This window comes from Acanthochromis polyacanthus, chromosome 9 (assembly GCF_021347895.1).
Source record: "Acanthochromis polyacanthus isolate Apoly-LR-REF ecotype Palm Island chromosome 9, KAUST_Apoly_ChrSc, whole genome shotgun sequence".
Lineage (NCBI taxonomy): Eukaryota > Metazoa > Chordata > Actinopteri > Pomacentridae > Acanthochromis > Acanthochromis polyacanthus.
The window spans coordinates 9,332,061-9,357,373 of NC_067121.1; the positions used below are offsets into that span (position 1 = coordinate 9,332,061).

At 40.2% G+C, this 25,313-nt stretch overlaps 1 protein-coding gene across 1 annotated transcript in view; it reads left to right on the forward strand.

The window, feature by feature from the left end:
• The window catches only part of LOC110954670 (neuropilin-1a-like), a 117,747-nt gene extending 100,828 nt beyond the window's left edge, over positions 1–16,919 (forward strand). Inside the window, exons 12-18 of the mRNA XM_022199299.2 lie at positions 1,975–2,157; positions 2,697–2,741; positions 7,578–7,715; positions 9,335–9,636; positions 11,897–11,993; positions 12,875–12,919; positions 13,660–16,919. Of these exons, the coding sequence (XP_022054991.2) occupies positions 1,975–2,157; positions 2,697–2,741; positions 7,578–7,715; positions 9,335–9,636; positions 11,897–11,993; positions 12,875–12,919; positions 13,660–13,934 (1,085 nt within the window). The 3' untranslated portion in view covers positions 13,935–16,919. The remainder of the gene's footprint in view (positions 1–1,974; positions 2,158–2,696; positions 2,742–7,577; positions 7,716–9,334; positions 9,637–11,896; positions 11,994–12,874; positions 12,920–13,659) is intronic.
• The last annotated feature ends 8,394 nt before the right edge of the window (positions 16,920–25,313 follow it).

A 25,313-nucleotide genomic window follows, 5' to 3' on the forward strand; every position in this document is an offset into this window, starting at 1 on the left:
CTAAGAACGCCAGTCTTCACGGTAGCAGGAATCCTAGTCCTTTTTCTTGTATTATTTCAAGATGTTTTAGGAACCAAATGAAGTTGTGTACTGTATGTCTTTGTTGTGTCCATTGAGACTACATCCTCTGCCCCAAATAAAAATGGTTCCTTGGTTCTTCTAAGAGGCCATAAGTCCTGTCCTCGATAGGCGCTGCAAACCTCACAGATGCACTCTTGTAGAGACTAAGTTTGAACCCCAAACTAAACTCAGGGCTGGATTACAACTGAGCAAAGCCGGCAGCTGTTCAGAGGCCACAGACCACCACAAATCACAAAGTAAATTACAGCTCCAAGTAACATCTACATTGTTATTCGATGCCCTCCTCCGCCTACTTGCAGGCTCAGTAGACTGTTATCACCTCATTAATTCGAGGTCATTGGATTGATCCAGTACCCTAGCCGCGCTAGACCCAGCTCTTAAGACACAAGGGTCTAGGAACGCTCGACAGGGAGGGAGGCGGGCTAAAAGGTTGTCTTTCAAATCACTCTGCAGCAATTGGGTAGGTATACAACCAATCAGTGCAACGAATAGGCTGACGGAGTTCCTAGAGCGCCGGCGGATTGTGGCTAAGTCCCATTAGCTTCCCAACCAGCGGAGCCAACTGGTATATTAAGGATTTGCCATATCCCGTCGGCATAAGTCCAAATACGTCTTTCTTCTCAATGAAACACTTCAGTGCCGTCCTTAGTTTATCTTTCAAGTTGAATTTTAGCTTCAAATCTTTAAGGGCTGTGGCCAAAGCCGAGTCGAAAGATAACTGTTTATTGTGCGCCGGTTGTTTCTATCAGAATCGTCGCGCCTCTGTCGTCACTTAGTTACGCCCACCTTCTGACTCTACACTTCATGGTGATTGGTCCGGCCGGTTTTAGGAGAATCCAACCTCTAGCCTTATTGAGGGTAACTAGACCCACCCTGGCAGAGAATTAAATTTGTTGCCGTGGGTTGTCTAGCGCGGCTAGGCTATTGATCCAGTACATACGAATGTAGTAGACTTTTGATTTAAATTCTGTTAATTTGTTGAAAAACTCTTATTTTGACATAATAGTTGAAAAAATACTTTCTGTATGGTAATTACTTGGCAAAAATCCTGTGGAAACTAATAATAATTCAATAATCAACACATGACATTCATTTTTATGTCTAAATAGCCAGTTTTGGGACATAAACTTGTCCTGGATTCTTTGTTTACACTGAATTTCACGCAGAAATGTGAAATAAAACTGCAGGCGTTCTTATCAGATGTTCATCCGCAGTGTTGGACCATCATCTCAGATTATCCCAGATCAAGTTAAAATGTGTTCGTAACATAAAAATGTCTATCACAGTGCTCTTTTCAACGTCCCTGCTTTCTGTTTACTAACACAGAAGCGACTGTATCCTCTGGTCACTGCAGTATTAAACAGTAAGAGTTTCCTGCTGGTGGATCAATCAAGTCACACAACTAATCTATAATATTTAAAGTATGTGTTGTCTGGGAAAATGGTGTCAGTATCAGCAGATTCTCTAAATTAAATGACTTGGATTGGATCAAAAACTTGATCGGGGCATACATACAAGATCCTATTTTGGAGTAACAATTACTGCATCATTTCCCATCTGAATCAGGCTTTTTAAAATTTGGATGTGCATCTGCATCTGTTGAACAGCCAATAGGAAAGATGCCCTCTCTCTGAAAAGACCTGTGATTGGTTAAAGTCTTAATTTCTTTTACTTTCTAAAACCTGACAACAGAGCAAAGAGGAGGAGCGGGAGTCCAATTTCCTCTCAAACCACTTAAATCACAATATTCTGAAATGTTTTTATGATTTGTGTATAATAATGATAAAGAAACTCTGCCTACCTCAACTTTAATGGTGTTGAAGTTTCAATCTGGTTCAATCCTTTACACTCTTTACATCTAACAAATCACCTCTTTTCTGTCTCCCGTTTCAGACATAACAACTACAGCACCACCCACCACGCCACTCGCCTCCACGCTTCCCATGACCACGTTTGGTGCGACCACCACGGCGCCGATCACAGTGCCCGGCACGACTCTGACCATCGATTGTGAGGAAGGACAAGAGGACTGTTTTGTGGAAACCGAAGCACCCGATAACTACGATCTAGCGACAGGTAAACCACTGAAAGACTTCAATTTGTTCCCACCACCCACGTAAAGCACTCTCCAGAAGTTCTAAAATGCAACACAATAAAAGGAAACAGCTTAAAAGCCTGTTTTCTGTATATCTTACCTCTTTTATGTTGACTAAAACGGTGTATATTCTGCATTTTGACACAAAGGAAGCTAGCTGCAGCGAGATCATGAAAAATTCTCCCTTATCTTCCCTTTCACTGACTGAATTGCGTCTTTTTCTGCTCAGCTTCATTTATTTATTTGCCCTTCTTTAAAAATGAAATTTAATTGCCCCATCCCTGTTTCAGATTCTCCTTTATCTTCCCTTTTACTGTCAGACCCAACTATTATCTCTGTTTTCTGAGCTTGGAGAACTTTGGAGAAAAGAAATGCATCTGACTGAATTGTTGAGCTTGATGGCTCGGTATTGATTTTTCATGAAGGGAGGAGTGTTGTGTTTTTTTGTGTTGGCATCTGTGTGGGTTGGACAAGCCTCTCTGACCTTTGACTCCACCTTTACTGTTCCATCTGTCTGTAGCAGGAGGCACCACGGCCGCCAACCCCATCATGGACTTCATACCAGGTGAGCACGACCGCCGCAATCTGTTATTTTCCAAATCCTCTCTGTAAAAAAAAAAGAAAAAAACTCTCAAAGTCAAGTCTAAGCATTTCACTGGCAGATGAAGAAATAGCTGCCAGATCAGTGCGTTAATTCAGCCGGCGGTGCCATCATTCAAGTGTCACCAACAGTACTGACCACAGTCACAAAGAACAGTGAAGCCGACTGCCATTAGAGTAAATGGCTTTTTCTACGCCCCAGTTCACAAATGAGGCCGCTGAGAGAAGAGGCTGATAGATTTGCTATTAAATGCATCTGCAGTGAGGTTTTTTGTTTGTTTTCGACAGTGTTTTTTATCTGATTTGCCAGTAAATTCCATTTCAATTGAAATACAAGGACAAGACAAGTTGAGGAAAAAGAATGATTAAGATGTTCTGCATTAAGAGGGCAGAAAAGGGAGACCAAACAGTGAAAAAATATGTGTTTAGGCAAAAATAAAAGGATATTTATGGCATTGTGGTTATTCTACATGTCCCATTGCAACGCCTTTTCACGGTTTATGGCCTTTGCTGTAACAAAAGAGGGCTTTGTTTCTCTTAGACTGCTTAATTTGAAGGATTTTTAAAGGTCCAAAGAGAAAAAGGTGAAAATGCAGCTAAATAATTTATGCAGCATAAATATATTTTCCCTTTAGTTTTATCTGGTGGCAATTAAATTATGGTGTCGCATTAATAAGAGACAACAAGTGGAACCTGCTTCGAGGCATCTGAGGTTCAAAAACTCGTGATCTTATTAATTCTGCATGAAAGTAGCGCTGTATTTTATCAAAGTGGCCGCAACAGCAGGAAGGGGAAAGCTGGGAGACGTGGTGGGAAAGTATTAGACACACGGCATGACGCTGTGGACCAACTGCAGGTGTTGGTGCACAGAACCACACTGAAAGCCAAATGCAAGGCTTTGTTTTTGGTCATTTATTGCAGTTTTTTTTTAGCACCGTGTCACAGTTTATCATCCCCTGTGAATGCTCCAAATTCAACTCATTTGGAGTAAACAGCCGGCCGGTGAAGGAGCAGGAATGAATAGGCAGAAAGGTAGAAAAATGGCAGCCGTGACAGGGAGGAATAAAGAGGAGGGGAAGCCAGCGGGAAGGAGTGAATAGAGATGAGACGGGAGAAAGAGGCAGAGTGAGGAGGATGAAGAGGCATGAAGAGAAAGTGAGGTAAAATAAAGAGAGGAATGGAGGGAGGCATAGTGAGAGCTGCAGAGGAAGAATAGAGCCCTCTAGGGTCTCAATTAGCTGAGCTGAAGCATCGCGTGAAGACAGCTCGGGGTTGGAGGGTTGGAGGTAGGGGGGATGTTACCATGCAGCTCCACGGTCATCTCTGCATCCCATTAGCCTCTCAGAAACAACATGTCCACTATTCGGAAAATTTTCTGCATTTATTTGGATGCTGTGGTGAACCGCTGCCGCCAGTCGACTGCTGGCACCGGCAGAGAAGAAGGGAGGTTGTTTTTTCTTTCTCTTGTTTTTTTCTGTTTGGGGTTTCTTCAGGGGCCACATCCGCTGATGTTGGTGGCACCCCGCCCTCCTCCGTGGAAGGTCCCTCCATTCCTCAGAGCTGATCCCAAACATATGTAATGTAGCATCGCTGTTTTCTATCAGCGCTGACGTCTTCGTCTTCTGTTTTTCGGCAAGGAAAAAGCCCTGCAGCGCCGTGCGACGTATACAATCACAACTCTGTCTTCCTCACCCCCAGTCCATCTGCACAGGCCTGTTCCATGGAGCTCTCCACAGACTACACAGTTTATACTCCGAGTGCAGCAGGAACAGCTTTCTGATAATGATGCCACAAGACTTGTACTCCTTTTCTTCAGGCTGTTTGCTCCAGCTCTCCTAAATGAAGCAGTGAAAGCAGCACAGGAGCAGAGTTTTTCACCTTTCTTTTCACATAGCAGCATCTCTCGCACCACTTGATTTGGCTGTAGATGGTTTTACACATACATCAGTTAATAAACATACTTGGAATCTCATTTAAGAAATGTTTTTTTCCCAAAGGTTGCTATTAAAACCCTTCTGAACCACATTTACCTGGTATTAGGCTTCAGCAAATATACAGTGTTGCTGTAAAGAAGACCTAAGCATCATACAAATATAAAAGGATTCGATTATCACCAAGGGTTTTGTAGTTGACATTTGGTCACTAGAGGATGTGTCAGGCTGTAGGTGCTGTGGTAATCTAGTTGTATATTTGACACCTCACGTCTCCAATTGAAATGAAATAAGATAGGGTTCGATAAGATTAACTTTATTGAGCCCTTACTCTACAATAGCTAACCGAAGCAAAGTAAGAAACAAAAGACTATGTATCTTTCACGTCATGCATATGTACTTCAGTAGACATTCGTAAATGGATTTGTCTTTTCCGAATGTTAAAACAGCACCCTGACAGATGTGGTGAAGCTCAGCGCTCAACCAAATGATTTACACACGTGGACAAAATTGTTGGTACCCCTCAGTTAAAGAAGGAAAAACCCACAATTCTCACTGAAATCACTTGAAACTCACAAAAGTAACAATAAATAAAAATTTATTGAAAATTAAATAATCAAAATCAGCCATCACTTTTGAATTGTTGATTAACATAATTATTTAAAAAAACAAACTAATGAAATAGGGCTGGACAAAAATGATGGTACCCATAACTTAATATTTTGTTGCACAACCTTTTGAGGCAATCACTGCAATTAAACGATTTCTGTATTTGTCAATGAGCGTTCTGCAGCTGTCAACAGGTATTTTGGCCCACTCCTCATGAGCAAACAGCTCCAGTTGTCTCAGGTTTGATGGGTGTCTTCTCCAAATGGCATGTTTCAGCTCCTTCCACATATGTTCAATGGGATTCAGATCTGGGCTCATAGAAGGCCACTTTAGAATAGTCCAACGCTTTTCTCTCAGCCATTCTTGGGTGTTTTTGGCTGTGTGTTTTGGATCGTTGTCCTGTTGGAAGACCCATGACCTGCGACTGAGACCAAGCTTTCTGACACTAGGCAGCACATTTCTCTCCAGAATGCCTTGATAGTCTTCAGATTTCATCGTACCTTGCACACTTTCAAGACACCCTGTGCCAGATGCAGCAAAGCAGCCCCAAAACATTACTGAGCCTCCTCCATGTTTCACCGTAGGGACAGTGTTCTTTTCTTCGTATGCTTGGTTTTTGAGTCTATGAACATAGAGTTGATGTGCCTTACCAAAAAGCTCCAGTTTGGTCTCATCTGTCCAAAGGACATTCTCCCAGAAGCTTTGTGGCTTGTCAACATGCATTTTTGCAAATTCCAGTCTCGCTTTTTTATGAGTTTTTTTCAGCAGTGGTGTCCTCCTTGGTCGTCTCCCATGAAGTCCACTTTGGCTCAAACGACGACGAATGGTGCGATCTGACACTGATGTACCTTGGCCTTGGAGTTCACCTTTAATTTCTTTGGAGGTTGCTCTGGGCTCTTTGGATACAATTCCAACGATCCGTCTCTTCAATTTGTCATCAATTTTCCTCTTGCGGCCACGTCCAGGGAGGTTGGCTACTGTCCCGTGGGTCTTGAACTTCTGAATAATATGAGCCACTGTTGTCACAGGAACTTCAAGCTGTTTAGAGATGGTCTTATAGCCTTTACCTTTAAGATGTTTGTCTATCATTTTTTTTCGGATGTCCTGGGACAATTCTCTCCTTCGCTTTCTGTTGTCCATGTTCAGTGTGGTACACACCTTTTCACCAAACAGCAGGGTGACTACTTGTCTCCCTTTAAATAGGCAGACTGACTGATTATGAGTTTGGAAACACCTGTGATGTCAATTAAATGACACACCTGAGTTAATCATGTCACTCTGGTCAAATAGTTTTCAATCTTTTATAGAGGTACCATCATTTTTGTCCAGGCCTGTTTCATTAGTTTGTTTTTTTTAAATAATTATGTTAATCAACAATTCAAAAGTAATGGCTGTTTTTGATTATTTAATTTTCAATAAATTTTTATTTATTGTTACTTTTGTGAGTTTCAAGTGATTTCAGTGAGAATTGTGGGTTTTTCCTTCTTTAACTGAGGGGTACCAACAATTTTGTCCACGTGTGTAACTGTACAACTGTGACTGTTTGTGGCCGCTCATCTTTCTGAAATGAAGAAAAATATACTATTTCGTTGACTGTTAGATCCTACTGAGTCTCCACAACTAGCTAACCCTCACAGTGAACTTTCCACGGTATCTCAGATATCATGTTTTTGATATTTCTCATGAGTTGTGAATGCAGTTGAGCTATTCAGGTTTGCTTGAGACCACATTAATGTGCTGCTCTTGCATTTTGAGGTTTAAATGATGGACACTAAAGATGTGGATGTTGTGTCCTTGTGGACAGCATTTAGGGAACTCAGTACCAGAACGGCTTCCTTTGCTCCCATTGGTTCTATTCCTGTTGGTAGGCTAACTTTGTACCTGCTCAGTTTGTTTCACCAATGATTTTTTCACCTGCCATTGCAAAAAGTCACCAAATTTCACTGACTTTCAAGGGTTTTTCGCACTATATTGCTTCTGGTGTCATATGAGTGTTAGACGTCTGCAGATCCGATATTTCGCAGGTCTTAATGCGTTGCGCCAGCCAGAGTTTGGGCGGGAGGTGGGAAGCCAGTGAGGGATTCAAGGTGCTGAGATCTTGAGTGAACTGTTCACTTCTACACCTGCAAGACTTTTTTTTTTTTTGCTTACTTTGATGGTTACAGCACTGTGGTTGGATTAGATGACTGATCATTCATTCCAGGCAGTGTATCTGTAGCATTTTGTAGCTTCTAACAGCAGCTTTCATCTCTTTGCCGCAGCTTACTTGTGGTTCGCCTGCAACTTTGACTTCTCGTCGTTCTGCGGCTGGACCAGAGAGACCGACACTGGAGCCGACTGGCTCATCGAGACCAACGGGGCTCCGGCCGTCCACAGAGGACCGACCCTGGACCACACAGGTAAGAGACGTCTGCTCACCTTTGTGTTCAAGGTTTTTTTTTTTTATTAACCAGCGACACTCGACAGATGCTTTGGGAGAGCACTCGGTAGCTCTCGATGCTACCATGCAGCTGTTGAACAGTGTGTCAAAGCCTCTTGTGCTGGAAGTTAGAATACTTTTAACAAAGCTTTAGATAACGCTCTATACTGACTGAGCTGCAGGGAATTCACAACAGCACCTACCGAATTTTTTGCTTAAAGAAATGAGAAAAACATGCCAAGGATGTAAAGAGAAGTTTCTGTTGGACATCTTTACTTCACTCTGCTGCGAAGGACAAAAAGTTTGCCTGATACTGTGTGTAGTGTCATGCTTTTCTAGCGCCTGGAGCCACTCAATTGGATATGCATTTTTAGAAAGTGCAGATAGAAAGGCAGGCATTTCCATAACTTGGACCACACTGATTAAAAAAAAAAACAGAAAAACACTTGAGAAATGTGTGACATTCGCTCTGACTAGGATACTTACCAACAAAAATATGGGCAGATTCTTCTGTCTCATTCTGTTTTTCATGTTTATTAGGATAAACAGAAGCAAGATGAAAATTATGGACATCCTTGGGTATTAATTGCAAACAAAAAATCTGTTTTTATTGGGCATTTGCCTGAAATTTTAAGTGAGAGTTCAAACTAAAGCCAGTACACAACTCCGTCTTGGTACTAATAAGCAGGGGAAGCATAACTTGCTTTTTATTATTAAAAATCTCATTTCATGAATATCCTCAAGCAACAGTAATAATGGGTTACAGATAGATCACACAAGAAATGCCGCAAAATCAGAATTAGACAGAAATCCTATTCGAAAAGTGATAAATAATAAAATGTCATTTATACATACAAACGTCCAAAATGGCAGCTTGAAACATCCATCATTCACAGCGGCTTCGCAAAGAAGTGCAAACTCTATTCACTGTGATAAACATTCAGCTCTGAATAGAACTGGGGAGGACGTGTGGATGTTATAAGCTTGAAAAGATTTAGACAACAAATGAATGGCCCTGAAATGTGCGACTTTTCGAAAAAGAAACACTGAAATTCATCAACACGCCTCGTTTGTCTGGCCTTCTCTCCATTCCAGCCTGATGGATGTGATGGATGTTTCTGTGGAGACAGCGGCAGCAGCTCTGAAATGAATGATCTCACCTTGATTTCTTGACTTAACCGGATCACAAATAAAAAACGAGGCTCCTGGTGACGCAGAGTCAGAGTTTTCTCCACCGAGTCCTTTTGTTTTCACCGCGAAACCTTGAAAATCCTTGGATTTGATCTCTCTGGGAGCTTGTGACATTTGATGCAAAACAGTTGCACCGATATTATTCAGTGTTTATTCTATGAAAAGACAGGCAGACACTCTATTAAGGACATTAACGGATAAAGTGAGTGCAGAATGAACTTTTAGTAGTTCGTTTTCAACCTGATTGAAGCCTGTGTTAGTCAAAAATGTGCAGAAATCAGTTTTACTGGCTGCCTTTTTACATTATTTAAAATCTCGCTCTGTAATTGAGTACTTAAGGATCAGCAGCAGTATTGTGCTGACGAGCTGTCAGTCACGTCTTACCTTGTCTTTTGCTGCCCCCTGCAGGAGGACCGGGGAACTTCATCTACATGCAGCTGACTGACTCAGATCTGCCGAGTAAAACCGGTGAGGATGAGGACGAGGAGGAGAAGGCTGCGAGGTTGGACAGCCTGCCCATCTCCTCCCCGGACGCCGACCTGTGCATGTCCTTCTGGTACCACATGTTCGGTGAACACGCCGGAGCGCTTCACATCAAGCAGCGGCGGGAGGCGGAGGAGGGCCAGATCCTGTGGACGATCAGCGGCCACCAGGGCAACCGGTGGAGGGAAGGCCGAGTGTTACTGCCCCACTCCAGCCTCTCATATCAGGTAATGCTGCCTCCTTTTGTTTTAAAATGACAGCAGGGCTCAGCATAGGAGACTGGAACCTGACTGGGAATTCAGTTACTGTCATTTTTCCCCATTAAACACTAAAAGAACAGTAATTGGTAGCTAAAGGTGATGATTTTCAACTTTATCTGTTTATTTTTGGAGAATTTCTGAATTTATGCAACTTTAAATAAATTGATTTTGATGAAATATGATGATTTTAAGGTTAGACTTGGAACATTTCGCGGACAAAACAGGACATCTCATTGATTTGCTTTCATTTTTTTCACCTGTTAAACACTAAAAATAACAATAAATGATGGCTAATGGAGATGATTCTCAACTTTACATATTTATTTGTTTTTGAATAATTTGTCAGTTTGATGAAATATGATGATTTTAAGGTTAGACTTGAAACATTTTCCTGACAAAACCGGATATCACTTTCATTTGCTTTCATCTTTTTACATATTAAACATTAAAAACAACAATAAATGATGGTTAAATGTGATGATTTTCAATTTGATCCATTTCATTTAGGAGAATTTCGTAATGAGACACATAGAATAAAGTGACTTACATGAAATATTATAATTTTAAGCTTAGACTTGGGATATTTTCCTGACAAACAGGACATCATTTTATTTTTGCTTTCATTTTTTCACCTGTTGACCACTAAAAATAACAATAAATGATAGCTAAAGGTGATCATTTTCCACTTCATATGTCAGATTTACACGTTTATTGACATTTTTAGGTATTTTCCTCTGTAGCTGGACAGTTTTCCAGTCTGAACCTTTTAAACCTTAAGCAGTTTCTGAGTATTTTGTTGCTCCTGTCACATTTTTGCTCACTGTGGGGTCATTTTTCACTGCAGTATAAAGTCCTGCATCTGTATGGAACCAGCACAACCGTGACAAGAAGGGAGGCGACTCAAAAATGTCAATTATGATGCCATACATCATAAAAAGTTGCATTTTTTTATTATTAATTTTGTAGTCACTAGTGGCTTCACTGATGCAATTATAAGTGCAGATTTTTTTCATTTTTGCAGAATCTTTATTGGTGAATTTTTTCAAACTAGTAGGACACATAGAATAAAGTGATTTAGATTAAATATAATAATTTTAAGCTTAGATTTCAAACTTCTTCCTGACAAAACAGGACATCACATTTCAGTAGTTCCAGACCCAATAGAGATTTAAAACGCTGCAGATTTTTTCTGTTTTTACAATTGTTTTGCTTTGATGAAAGGTGTAGTTTTTGTAATTTTTTAAAGATAAAAAACACGCTGGCATATTTCGAGGTTTCAAGAGTTAAATCAAGTTGATGCCGTTATTTAGCCGTAAACTGACATGAACAACTTTGTAAAACCGTCACAGAGATCAAGAAAGTTGCTTTTTTTGTCTGCATTTACGCTCATTGTTTAGCTCCACAGAAGGGGTGTCAACACTTTATGAGATAAATGTATATTTTAGTCTTGCGGCCAAATATTTTCACATTTAGTGCATGCGTGTGACCATCACCAGAAAGATTCAACAAAATTGTGATAAAAATATAAGAACCGTTGAGCTGGTAAAGTGAGATTTGATGTGTCATCTCACAGCAAGGAAGTTCTGGCTGGACTTTGGATCTTCCAGTTTTTTTTGCCAAAGTCAACCCACAAATATTTATGGCAAAAGACAAAAACATGCTCGGTAGGAACAACTGGAAACCCCAAATTTCCCAGTGATAAACTTGTGGCCTTTTTTTTGTGCATTTCTTGCAAAATGCATGCTGGGATTGGCTCTGGGCTCCTTGAACAGCATTAGTTCATGTTGAAAATAGAAAAATGATAACCTATTTTTGCCAGAGAAGGTTGCTAAGTTTTATTTCCCTGCTGTGATGAAGCTAAAGCACAGAAGAACTAGCAAAATAAGGAAGTTTTAAGAAACTTTTTCGGCTTTTGACTCTTCCAAACATTGCAAACTACTGCTTTTATTTTCTTATTCTGTTTCATTTTACTACATTTTTAGGGTCAGAAGAGGTGAAAGTAGAAACTAAACCAAGAAAAAGCAAAGAATGAGATAAATCTTCCTTATTATCTTACAACTCCTCAGTGGCATGTCTGATTCTGCCACAAGACGCTCACAGAATCGACTCATTTATTGTTGTTTCAACAGGGATTTGCACCTTTAGATATCCTTTAAAATACATGATTTGGGAGTTTTTTTTCTAAGCTTCCATCTGAGTGAGTGAACGTGTGTGTTTTTCTTTTCAGGTGGTGATTGAAGGCGTCGCAGACAGACGCAGTGCAGGTCACATAGCTGTGGACAACATCCAGATCCTGGATGGACTCAACGCTGACGACTGCAAAGGTCAGTGTTGTAGTGTTGGATGATGCATGAAGCTAGAGTGTGCAGGAGCGAGAATAATCCAGCGTACAACCAAAGTATACATAGTAGCTTCAAATCCTCACACATCTGAATAACGTCGATGCTCTGTGTGTAATTTTAATGACAGAGCTGCAGCTATTTTTGCCAATTGAGGATTCAGTTTGGGTTCATATTTAAGAAAATAAGTCGATATTCTCGGGTTTTGGGAAACAACAATTGGCATTTTTCCTGATTTTCTGACATTCCTTAATTAATTAAATGAGAAAATAACTGATAGAACAAAGCAACAGTGAAAAAAAAACATTAGTTGCTGCTCTAGTTTTAGTTGTTCTCATAGTTGGCATCATGTCTGAAGTATTTAAGTAGCAGAAAAGTGCATTATAGAGAGTATGTTACAGTATAAATAGAATATACTATATGGACAAAGTGGTATGTACATGCTAATATATTAATGTAGATATATGGAGAAAATAAATAATAATAATCTGAATGTACATGTAGAGATAAATAGTTATATCAGCAGTATAAATAGTATGAACTGTATGAACAGATACATCTAACTCTGTGTACAGATTCATACAAACATACTCTAATGAAGCCCTAAATGAAATGAACACCACAAAGACCACTAAAAGACAACCAAATGCACAAGTACATGCAAATATATGGCACATTTAGCAGTGGAAGACGTCAAACTTGATTTATTGATTGTTGTCAGGATGTAAAAAGACCTTCAACAAATATCAACAGAAAATGTTTCTCCAGTATGTTGCATACTCAGAGTTAATTAACCTTGTGGTGTTTTGTTCAGCTCTGTTCTTTGTTGTATACAATCTAACAGAGACTCTGTTCTTTACATCCAGATCCTGAAACTCCAACATCTCCACCGACTGAGATCTTCATCTTACGTAAGAACCGTCACTGTAGACTCATTTTGGTGGTGCAAACTTTCATGTATGCAGTCAGATCTCCAGAGTTTTTCAGGAAAACTGTCATAATTACCTTGTCAAAAGCACAGCCATTTGCCAAAAATGGCACATTTCTTAGCTGCTGGTCCTGAGCTGCTGTGTGCAGAACAGTCCGTTAGACAGTATAAAACATTAAATTAACGCCAGAATCACACACAATCCAATATTGAGAATAGATCTTTTTGTTCTTTTTTTGACATCTTAAACAACTATGCCAGGGGATTTTTGTATTTTAGCAAGCTATTACGTATATCTAATGAACATTTCTTTATTTTATATCCAATCTTTAGTGATTTTTATACATTTTGAACTCATTTTAACTTGAGCAGACTTAAAACTTGTCTAACATACTGTAGGTAGGTACTACATTCATTTGAACAATTAAAAGCCTTAACTGTACCTTAACTATACTATAATATACTCTACTAGGCTATGCTATACTATACCATGCTATACTGTATTGTGCTTTACTCTATTATACTATGGTATGCTATGCTATACTATACTATGCTTTACTATATTATACTATACTATAATATACATATACTATTTTATACTATACTATACTAAACATGGAAGCTGCTGTAAGAATTTCTGCATTTTGTAGTTTATAATGAAAACACTAAACCACCTGTTTGAAATCCAAACACTGATTTAAATCTCACTTCTGCCTCTTGCAGCCATGGACTCCCTCTCCCAGGACAACAGCGAACTGGGCGGCCCGGGCAACATGCTGAAGACCCTGGACCCCATCCTCATCACCATCATCGCCATGTCGGCGCTGGGCGTCTTCCTGGGCGCCATCTGTGGCGTGGTGCTGTACTGCGCCTGCTCGCAGGGCAGCATGACGGACAGGAACTTATCTGCCCTGGAAAACTATAACTTTGAGCTGGTGGACGGCGTGAAGCTAAAGAAGGACAAGATGAACGGACAGACTAACTACTCAGAGGCGTGAGTGGGACGGACGGACGGAGCTGCGATGGCTCCGCGTGGACACGTTGATGCAGCCAATCAAGAGAGAGGAAACGCAGGGCTGAGGCCACCAATGGGACGGCAGGGTGGGCTGAAAGTGAGCCGATGTAATTTTATTTCTCAGGAGCGGCAGTGGAAGTGGACTGACCTGTAGGGGGGCACTGTGTATAAAAAGAATCTGTACAGCAAAAACAAAACAAAAAAAACCTTACAAAAAAAGAAGAAGAAAACTAAGGATTCTATTTGTTTTTCGGCGTGCTTCGTTGATTTCATGTAATCACATGCTGGTGTTGAGACCAATTCAGATGAAAGTTTATGTACTTCTACGGAAAGATAAGATTTTGTTGTCGTTTTTCTTGTCTTTTTCTTTCAGACGCTATGGTGAAGTCTGCTATTCTGATATCCGGCTCTTTAGTTGGCCTTGGGAGAGTGTGTGAATGTGTGTGTGTGTTTACATGTGTCACACTCATATACATCTGCGTTTAAGGTGTGTATGTCCGGCTGGTGTGTGTGTCTGTGTGTGTGTGTGTGTGTGTGTGTGTGTGTTTCACTCATGTTTATCTGTACACATGAAGCGTGTGTGAAGCGGGTAGCGGCTCGTTGACCTGCGTCTAGTTCCGACAGTGCCTTTTTTTTCCTCCAATTTTTCTGTTGCCTTGTTTTCTGCTGGTTGTTTTTTTGTCCCATCGGCTAGCGTTCCGTCCGGGGTTCCTACACGGGAAACATTCGCTTTTCCGGGCTGCGGTGATAAAATCTTTAATGTTGTAGCGTGCTGTCACATATCACACGTGTTAGTGTAGATCTGTAGATCCTCATGCCTTCATGACAGTCGTACTGACACGAGCTAAACTGTTGAAATCCGAGCTCAGATTCTGGAATCGTGTGAGATCTCCTGAAGCGTGTAGGGGCACTGAACGCCTCATTCTTCATGGCACATGGCACATCCAACATATTGTACATAGGTTTTAATATATTTGAGCGCCCTTTTCTATAGAAAAATGACACCAGTGCCGCAGTATCCTTTCCAACTTGGAATCAAAATCATCCTAAATTTTGAAAATGTACAGAAAAGCAGATTTGTTTCTGTTATGAATCTGCTCTGGTTGCCGTCTTTGGAGTTTTGTTTGGTTTCAGTTTGGAGGGGTTTTTTCGTACAGGGTAAAAAGGACAACCTCAGCACCAGGAAGATGAATCGAGGACGGATCATTGTGGTTGTTTTTTGACACCAGGAGACTGTTAAACCTAAGACCTTGAACCAGAGGTGCCTGGTGGTCTGGGAGCCACAAGAAGGACTTAAAGCGTCTCTCAGCGTCAGGATGAGGAGGTTTCTGAATGCCGACTGTCTCGAAGAATTCATGTTTGCCGTGACTTTGCTGTTCTCCGTCAGGATGTTCTCTCTGGAGCTAAATAAAATCAGAAACACTGATCATATTTCACAGTTCTTGCTCCATACGTCCGCTCACCTTGAGCTACGGTGGCCTGGAAGTCACGTTAAAGTTTCACGAGTTAATCAGAGCGGAGACCAAAGGGTTATTTACTTTGTTTTGATTGTCAAAAGGTGACGAAAATTGGATTTAAAATATTAATTTGCAGCTCAAACATGTTGTTTTTGTGGAATCCTGCTCCTCATTTTGCATTTTATCCCTTTTTCCTCTTCACTTTTTTGTTTTCCAGGAACATTTCCGTACAAAATGACCTTATTTACTGTAATCTGGAGTTGGTCTTTTACAAGGAGACAACTTTGGAATCTGTGAAAAGCAAACTTTGCATAGATTTTCTGTCTAAAATTGCAAGAGCAACAAGTTTCGTGTTAAAAATACTGCTTTGTGGTGTTTTAGCTTTTATAGCTACACATGTTGTGACGCCGGTCGCTCGTTGATAGCGCAGTATAGATGACAAGACTGAGACTTGAAAGCCAGAAATGTCACCTGTCATCAAACCAGTTAACCTCCAACAGATGTTATATGTTCAGAAATTCTTACTAAATGCAGATGTAGAACCTACAATAATTAAAAAGCCATTAAACGAGTATGACAGACTGATGTAGTTCCACTTATCTGCTATTTTACTGCTCAAATCTGCCCATTTTTAATGTAGCATAACACCTGAGCATTAGTTCTTTCCATTAAGGCGAGGCTTTAAAAAAACAACAAAAAGAAAGAAATCCACTCTATCATTGGACTCAACGTAAATCATTAGCTTGTTTCCCGTCAAATGAATCCTCTCAGACTGTTGAGATGCTCATAATTTGCTCTTGTAAAAGCCGACTTGTAGGATTTTGTTGCTAGAAATGCAAACAGCAGGATAACAAGACAAGATCGCGGGTTTCCAAATTAACCCTCAGCCCGGCAAGAATGTGTTTGTAATGTTTCAGCCGATTAAGCTCGAGAAAGGATGCTGCAGCACTCGACGTGAAAACAAATGTTGCACTGATATATTTAAAAAAAAATCTATGTGTTTATGATGTTGATTTATGAAAAGAGAGGAAGGAGAGGACAGTGTTATTGTTGCTTCTTTTTAACAAGGTTTCAGATGACAGCGTTATAATTTTGAAATGTACAATTTACAGAGATGTTTTTCATTCTCGAAAAAGCTTATATGCGTCTCTTTGAAGCGTAACAGTTTTATTTACTTGGTATAATATCACCTTGTGTTTTTGTACTGTCACTGATGTACGTGCCATTGTTTTGTTATTTTTCTTTTCTTTGTATGACAAGAAAAATGTTTTATTTTCAGAAGAGTTTCTGTAATTTTTGCCGTCTCGAATCCAGAAAAAAAAAGCGTGAAAAGGAAGAAAAGAAGGAAGGAAAACAAATTGGAAAGCAGTGAGGCCTTATGTGACTAAAAGTATTGTTTGTACTTTGACTTTCTGGTCAGCGCCCAGACTCATCCGTCTCTGTTGTCTCAGACTCTCATCATTGACTATTACATTCCAAAGAATTGGATCAAATAAATGTTTTAAGTAAAAGCTGCTCTCCTGTTTCTTCACAACGTCGGAAGACAATTTTCATCCAATCTAACAGAAAAAGGTTTTTATTGCAGGAATGTTACCATCTAAAGCATTGTCTGCTTCAGTGTTAGAGACATTTTGTTCAAAAACACATGTTGCTTTATTGTAATTTGGCACCACTCTCTGATTAGAACTGCCAAATTATTGAAAATCCTCCTCAAATGTGACCCTTTTCTTGCCTTTTTAGCTCTTTGATTCATTTTTCCACAGCGCTGTTTGTCCCTAAAAAGGGATTTAGGGCACATAATGTCCTAATGTTGACGATAATTGAACATTAAACAGTCTGTTGGTAATACCTTAAAGGAAAAACTTGGCAACCCAAAAGTTGTTCTTTAACTTATTGAGCAGTATTTAATGATTTCTGAGGAATAAAAGTAATAATTATTACAGTTTAGAATCTCTATGTTGTTACTTTCTTTTTTTTTAAGGCAGTAATAAAACTATTTTAAATGTACTTTTTAAACAAGAAGTTTTACCAAACTTGGACTGCCTGGCGACAAAGATGACCCCTGTGACCTTGAAAATGAGGCCAAGGTCACCAAATGCAAACTTGACCTGTGTCTTATTATGGTACACCTGTGTACCAAATATGGTGAGGCTACATCAATAATTTATGGAGTTATCGCGCGGAAACCAAATTGTTACAGACAAACAAGCAAGCAAGACCATGCAGCTGAAAACAATACTTTACGGAAAACGATGTTTTGCCGGGCGGCAAAAATGGTCTCAGTCTCATAAATTGAATTCTGTTCATCTTTCTTATTTTTGAGACAAATCTCAAAATGTGGGGAAATAAAATATAAAATGATCTGATCTCTTAGTAAAACATAAGAAATTGTAATTCGATCCAGTCCTATCAGGATCAGGCAGAGGGAACCTAAAGAGTCATAATGTGCTATATACAGTTCTTTATGTTATTTTAGGGTCTACTACAACACCTTTGTGTGCCTTAATGTTCATAAAATACATTCTATTTCTCATACTGAACATGGCACCCCTTTTCTCAGGACAATGTTGAGTCAGTCCATGCAGAACTTTCTGCAGACGCCTAACTTATATCGTGCAGCATCTACATTAAAAGTGAACTACTGTGCATGTCAATCAATCAATCAATCAATCAACTTTATTTCTAAAGCACTTTAAAAAATGATACTGTCAAACAAAGTGCTGTACATGTTAAAACAAAATAAAATAAATAAAAATATATATAAAATGTAAATAAAATAGTGTAAACATAAAAATACAACACAAAACACAGGTTGTACAATAAAAGCCAGCTCTAAGCTGAGCCATAGGCCAAGTTAAAAAAAAAGTGTATTTAAAAGTAGAGAGAGAGTCTGCCAATCTAATATGTAGTGGGAGCTCATTCCACAATCTAGGAGCAGCCACAGAAAAAGCACGATCTCCTCTCGATTTCTTTTTAGTCTTTGGCACCCCCAGTAAAGCCTGATCTGCTGACCTCAGTGACCGAGATGGGATGTGGGGAGCCAGCAGATCACACAAGTACAGGGGTGCCAAACCATGAAGACATTTAAAAACAAACATGTCTTAACCTGAGTCCTCTTAAGTGGACTAAAAAGCACCACAAAAACAATAAATACACATCCGTTGTGACCACAGCTGTACATACACCAATCAGGCATAACATTATGACCACCGGCCTAATATTGTGTTGGTCCCCCTTTAGCTGCCAGAACAGCCCTGACCCAACAAGGCCTGGACTCCACCAGACCCCTGAAGGTGTGCTGTGGTATCTGGTACCAACATGTTGGCAGCAGATCCTCTAAGTCCTGTAAGTTTTGAGGTGGGGCCTCCATGGATCAGACCTGTTTGTCCTGCACGTCCCACAGATGCTCAATTGGATTAAGATCTGGGAAATTTGGAGGCAATGTCAACACCTTAAACTGGTTGTTGTGCTCCTCAAACCATTCCTGAACCATTTTTGCTTTGTGACATGGTGCATTATCCTGCTGAAAGAGGCCACAGCCATCAGGGAATAACATTTCCATGAAAGGGTTTACAGGGTCTCCAACAATGCTTAGGTAGGTGGTATGTGTCAAGTAATGTCCACATGGATAGCAGGACCCAAGGTTTCCCAGCAGAACTTTACCCAAAGCATCACACTGCCTCTGCCGGCATCTTCCCATAGCATCTAACATCTGTAACATCTAACATTCAAAGTGTCAACGTAACGCTGTGTTTGGATTGTGGGTTAGACCCCTTAGTCACTGAAATCTAGACCATAAAATATTACAGGAGTTACATAAGACTCAGTCTGGATTTTTTATGGATTAGACCCCTCTGCTTCTCACCCCCTCAAATAATACAAATAATGCAATACAGAGAATCACATTAAAGGTGGAACAGCTTTCCAACAACCTCTGTGATAATTCTCTTCCTGTTGAGTGTCAGTATGTGTTTGTTGAGTCGTGCTTTGTCCACATAGTGGCAGCATTTCCTCCAAAAAGTTTCACAAATAGCAGCAGCAGCACTGTCCTCATAAGACTTGTGCTCAGTGTTTCATGACCTACTTTAGATGACAACATCCTCCTCAGCTGAACTGAGTCTGACCTCATACTTCAGTTCAGGTGAGGTTTCCAAACTGGTGCTGCTTTCTTGGTGCTTTCATTGTCTGCAGTTGTTTTCTTTTGCTATCTCATGTGGGTTTTGCAAATATCTTAGCATTTAATAGTTTATATTTCCCTCTGTCGCCTTAACAGGAACACGTTTGTGTTTTTAATCTGACAGAATATCATCCATGTGAAACAAACTAATGCAAACCAGCCACTTAAAGCTGCTGTCCGGAGTTTGAATCGCAGCGTCTCCCAAAACACTGTTGGTCCCTCCCTCCATCCCTCTGATTTCGCCCCTTTATTTGTGCACGCGCGGAGTACATGAGAGAAGTGCCCGGAGTGCTGCAGCATCTCGCCTGTTTTGCTGTTTTCCCCTCTTCTACATTTAGTACATTTAGTAAATAATAAAGGAATTACGTTAGAATGCTGTATTGAGTCTAACTTGTCCTAATACCAAAATAACATGAATCTGCTAGGACGAACCAGTAAAGTTTCAATATGTGATTACACTCGTGTATCCCTCTCGAAGAGGTTGTTTATCAAACTTAGTGCATTTACGCGTGTATATGTGTTACATTGTTTATTTATTTCTATCTAGAGTTCAGAATTGCATGACTCCTCTGATGAAGAGTATGTCCCAGACGCCCCAACATCTTCCTCCAGAGGTCGGGCATCTAAACGAAGCCGTCAGGCGGGCTATGGAGGCCGTGGTCGGGGAGCGACGCGAGCACCCCGAGCCAAAAAACGTCCTGCAGTCTCTTGGCCTGACAAGCCGTGGGATTGGTAACTTTTCTGGAAGTTGCTGAGCCCTGATGCTCTCTCCTCCACAAGCAAAACAAATGTTTTGCACTACGCAACAAAGGTTGCGTAGTGCGTAGCTCGCCCACCTCTGCATGGGCTTGCTTGCTGTGCGCGTAACCGTTGATTGACAGCATGACAAAGCTGAAGCTCGAACTTGATTGGTCGGCAGCAACCGGCGCTTTTTGGAATAACATGGGGGTCTAGGAGAGGAAGGCGGAGCTCAGGAATAAATTTTCATATCGCGTTATACTAACTTTATATTATAGTATCGAACTAGACTAACACATTTAAGCTTTGTTAAAAAATGATACATAAATTGAAAACAAACAGAAACTCCGGACAGCAGCTTTAAATAATTAATGTTTATTAACCCTCATCAGTTTACGTCAGGGGTCACCAACTATATTTGCCAGAGGGCCAGAATTTTACCGGACAGTCACTTTGGGGGCCGGACCCTCAAACAAAAATTAAATAAAAATCGAATTTTGGCATAACATTATTATTTGATGTTTATTTTTTTATATTTTTTCCATTTCATTACAAAACTGAAGGCATTTTTAGCCTTTATGAGTCAGTGCTCCTATCACCTGTACCACAGTCAACCACTAGGAGTGATAGAGATATTTTGCCTCATCTCAAGTCAGCTTTATTCACAGAGCACTTGAAAAAGAAACACCGCAGAAGTGACAGGAAAAGGCCTCTTAACACGGGTAAAATGGCACTCTCTAAGGCCACGAAACGAAAAGTTGATGTGGAAAACAGATCCTTTAATAATGACTGGACTGACTGCTTTAATAGTGTGGACCACATGATATTTTCTCTTTGATCCTCACAATTTTGGAATCCAGTCGCGGGCCGGATTGGACGGTTCGGCGGGCCGTATTCGGCCCGCGGGCCGCCAGTTGATGATCACTGGTTTACGTGCAAAACCTACTTGATCCGTACACTTGGGGTCCAGCTGGAACCCAGTAGTATTTCATCTGTTTCACATTTCTGTACCTGTCCATACCCTCTCAATGTATTTTTTCCTAAGAAACAATGAAATTACTATTGATGATTATGAATGTGTATTTCTTACAATATTACTTTCAGAACTCCTGAATTGAAAAGAAACACAATTCAACTGAAACAGCCATCACAAGAGCAACGTAACACAAACATGCATAGATAAAAGATGCACAGTCCGGCTGGGGTCTGGCTGAGGGCCGCATGTACCCCAAACTATTTTTATATGTACACCACAAACCTGGTTGGAATCAAACAAGCTTTGGTGGGTAACAACTACCTAAAGGGACTGAAAAATCCAACCTACAGATAAAAACAAATATTGCAAGTTTTATACCCTTGGGGCATGTACCCCAAGTGTACTGATGAGGGTGAAGGCAATTCTTTTTCTTGCCCCTGGTACTCAACCCTCCACCAGCTGTTTCTTAATTTCCATGCTCAGTTTTGCATTTTGAGAAATACAGCTTGGGTCTAATTTACTCTGAGAAGAGTCGAATCTGGCAGTTTCTGTCCACAAAGCAAAGAAATCCTCACCAGAGAGGACGCTGGTGGTGTTTCTGTTGGGATTTTCCCAAATGTGACTGTGTGTGAAACTGATACTGCATTTTTAAAAAAGCCCTCTGTGAACTGCCCCTTAATGGATTACTGGAGGTATGTGGCAGGATGAGTGTGCAGTGATGTAAAGATGTGTAGCTGAGTCTCCATGAGTCGATGGTCCAGCTGGCAGAATCAGCTGCTGCATACTTATCACACATCATTCACTTATTATAGAGGCTCAGTGTGGGAAGCAGGAGGCGACAATTTCAACAGATGAGGATCTAATTTGGGGAAACAGGGTATTAAAGCATTTTGATTAATGAAACTATAGCAGCTTTCTTTGTTTATTATAACCCCTGTGACTCATATTTCTCCTTTGGTTCCCTTTTGTGGGATTTCTATTCTCAGAATGTTTCATATACGCACTTCTATATCCATTGTCTGCTCAAAAAAAGTCACCACCTGGATTTAACTAAGCAAATAGGTAAGAGCCTTCCATTGGATAAATACTGCAGTGATGAATATGTTTCAACTTATTTAACCCCAGCTGATGCAGTGAGAAGCGTCTCATTTCAACAATCATGTCAGAAGACATATCCCATGGTTATGGAAAAGATGTTGATCTGTCTCAGAAGGGTCAAATTATTGGCCTGCACCAAGCAAAGAAAACAACTAAGGAAATTTCTGAAACGACTAAAAGAGAACCAGCCAACGCATCATTAAAACCTGGAAGGACAGTGGTAAACCATCATCTTCAAGGAACAAATGTGGTCAGAACAAATTCTAGATGATCGTAGGAAATAAACAATAGAACTCACGGCTATGATTAATAGTGAAAGTAAAAGCATTTGCACACACACAATGAGAAGGGAATTCAAAGGATTGAGACTAAACAGCATTAGCTACTGTATAAGAAAACCACTAATCAGTGAGGCTAATCAGAAAAAAGGCTTCAATTTACTATAGAGCATAAAGATTGGACAATGAAAGAATGTCATGTGGTCTGATGAGTCCAGATTTACCCTGTTCCAAAGTGATGGCGGCATCAGGGTAAGAAGAGAGGCAGATGAAGTGATGCCCTCAGAATGGTTAGTGCCTACCAACCTGTGGGGGTTAGGGTTATGATCTGGGATTTGTCAGATTCAGCATTGTTATGTTCCCAAAGAATGAGTTCAGCTGACTACCTGAATGCACTGAATGATCAAGTCTTTCCATCAGTGGAGATTATCTTCCCTGATGGCATGTTCCATGATGATGATGATGTCAGGATTCATGGGGCTCACATTGAGACTGAGTGGATCAGGGAGCATGAGACATCATTTTCACACATGGATTGTCCTCCACAGAGTCCAGACCTCAGCCCCATTGAGAATCTTTGGGATGTAGTGGAGAAGAATTTGTGCAGTGGTGCAACTCTCCCATCATCAATATAAGATCTTGGCAGAAAATGAATCCAACCCTGGACAGAAATAAATGCTGTGACATTGCAGAAACTTTTTTGAAATGATGCCACAGTGAATGTGTGTCATACTCAAGCTAAAGGCAGTCCAACAAAATATTGGATTGTGTGACTTTTTCTTTGGAAGAGTAGTGTATATTTCTGACATGCCTCAGTGCATAATGCGAAGTCGCATTGGCCATTTAAAACCAATTTTACCCTTTATTACTCTTCTCAGGTGGTTTAAATAATCTTAATTCACACTTCATGAGAGTATCATATTTGATATTCTGTATTTTTCAGGTGTCTTCAGGTCTTCTAGCATTATATTATGTTTGGTCTGGAGACAGTGTCCCTGAGGAAAAGACAGGAGGCAGAGCTGGAGGTAGCAGAACTGAAGATGCTGAGGTTCTCTTTGGGAGTGACCAGGATGGATAGGATCAGGAATGAGTACATCAGAGGGACAGCACATGTTAGAGGCTTTGGAGATAAAGTCAGAGAGGCCAGACTGAGATGGTTCGGACATGTCCAGAGGAGAGAGAGTGAATATATTGGTAGAAGGATGCTGAGTTTCCCACTGCCAGGCAGGAGGCCTAGAGGAAGACCAAAGAGGAGGTTTATGGATGTAGTTAAAGAGGACATGAAGGTAGTTGGTGTGAGAGAAGAGGATGCAACAGACAGGGTTAGATGGAGGCAATTGATTCGCTATTCCATCAAATTGAAATATTATTTGTATTTTTTTAATCCCCATAATTCAGCCTAACATATCTGGTGTCTTTGCAAATCAAGTTTTTGGATCTTCACAAGCTCAAGTTTTCACCGTTATTCAGTTTAAAAAGTACCTGCTGATGTACTGTTGTTGGTAAAGCAAAATGTCATCCAGAGTACATGAAATAAACACAGGTGACTTTATAAACGGTTTAAAGTTGCCTCTCAATTTGCAAAGGAAATGAAGTCGGTGGGTGACTGAGTGCAGCTGAAACCACCGCAGATGAATATTGCGGTTGTCAGCCGCCAGTTTCGTGGAAAGTCTTTGTACATAAATTACTGAGCGTTGCAATCTGATGCATTTAAATGGCAGTTTAGCAGTAAAAACGGCTGCAACATGGCTTAGAAAACACCATGCAGAGGTTAAAAATGTCTTTCTTCTCAAGGTATCTGGAAAAGCAGTACTGCAAGAAGTATTCATATCATTAACTTTAGTAAAAGTGACATTACCTACATTTTAAATATATCAAGTTACATGTTAAAGTTCCAGACTGAAGTTTCATCAGCAAAATACACTCAAAATATTAAAAGAAGCGTCATCTGTGGTGGCAGAATGGTGTCCACTGCTCATATTATATTCCTATTACTACTGGTGTATTAATTAAGTACTTTAGCTACATAATCGGACTTTGTGTGTATTTTCTTATTAATGAATTGAAGGCTTCTTTCATCACTGATACTTTAGACGCTGATGCTATTGTTTGCTCTGTAGCATGTCATTTGTAAAATAACACTGTATTCACCTTTAAATTACAGTGCAGTACGTGGAGGTGGCATAAAAATGCGAAAACTGACGTTGAATTATGCTGTTAGGTCATGCTATGCTGGGCCACTATGTAATATAACTTTGAGACAGAAAGGCAGATTTAGAGAAAGGAGCTTTAAATATTGCAACTGATGATTGTAGTGAGCATAGTAGTGATATGTGTAACATAATAAGGCATCCCCATTAAGCTGCTGATTATATTTTGCATTGATAATTTAACTCTGCAGGGGAGCTGAAGATGTAAAACAAACCGAGAGCCAAACAGCGCATTATTTGCATCTGTAAATGCAATATAAAGTGGTACAAAACGTGATTTCTCATGTACACGTACAAATGCTACAACAAAGCAAATCATCTGAGTTAAACAACCTTTAAAATGTCTAAATTTAATTGTTTATTTTTTAAAGGCTTTGATTTTTCAGCCATCGTTGTGTGTGTGTGCGCGCGCGCATACGTGTTCATTT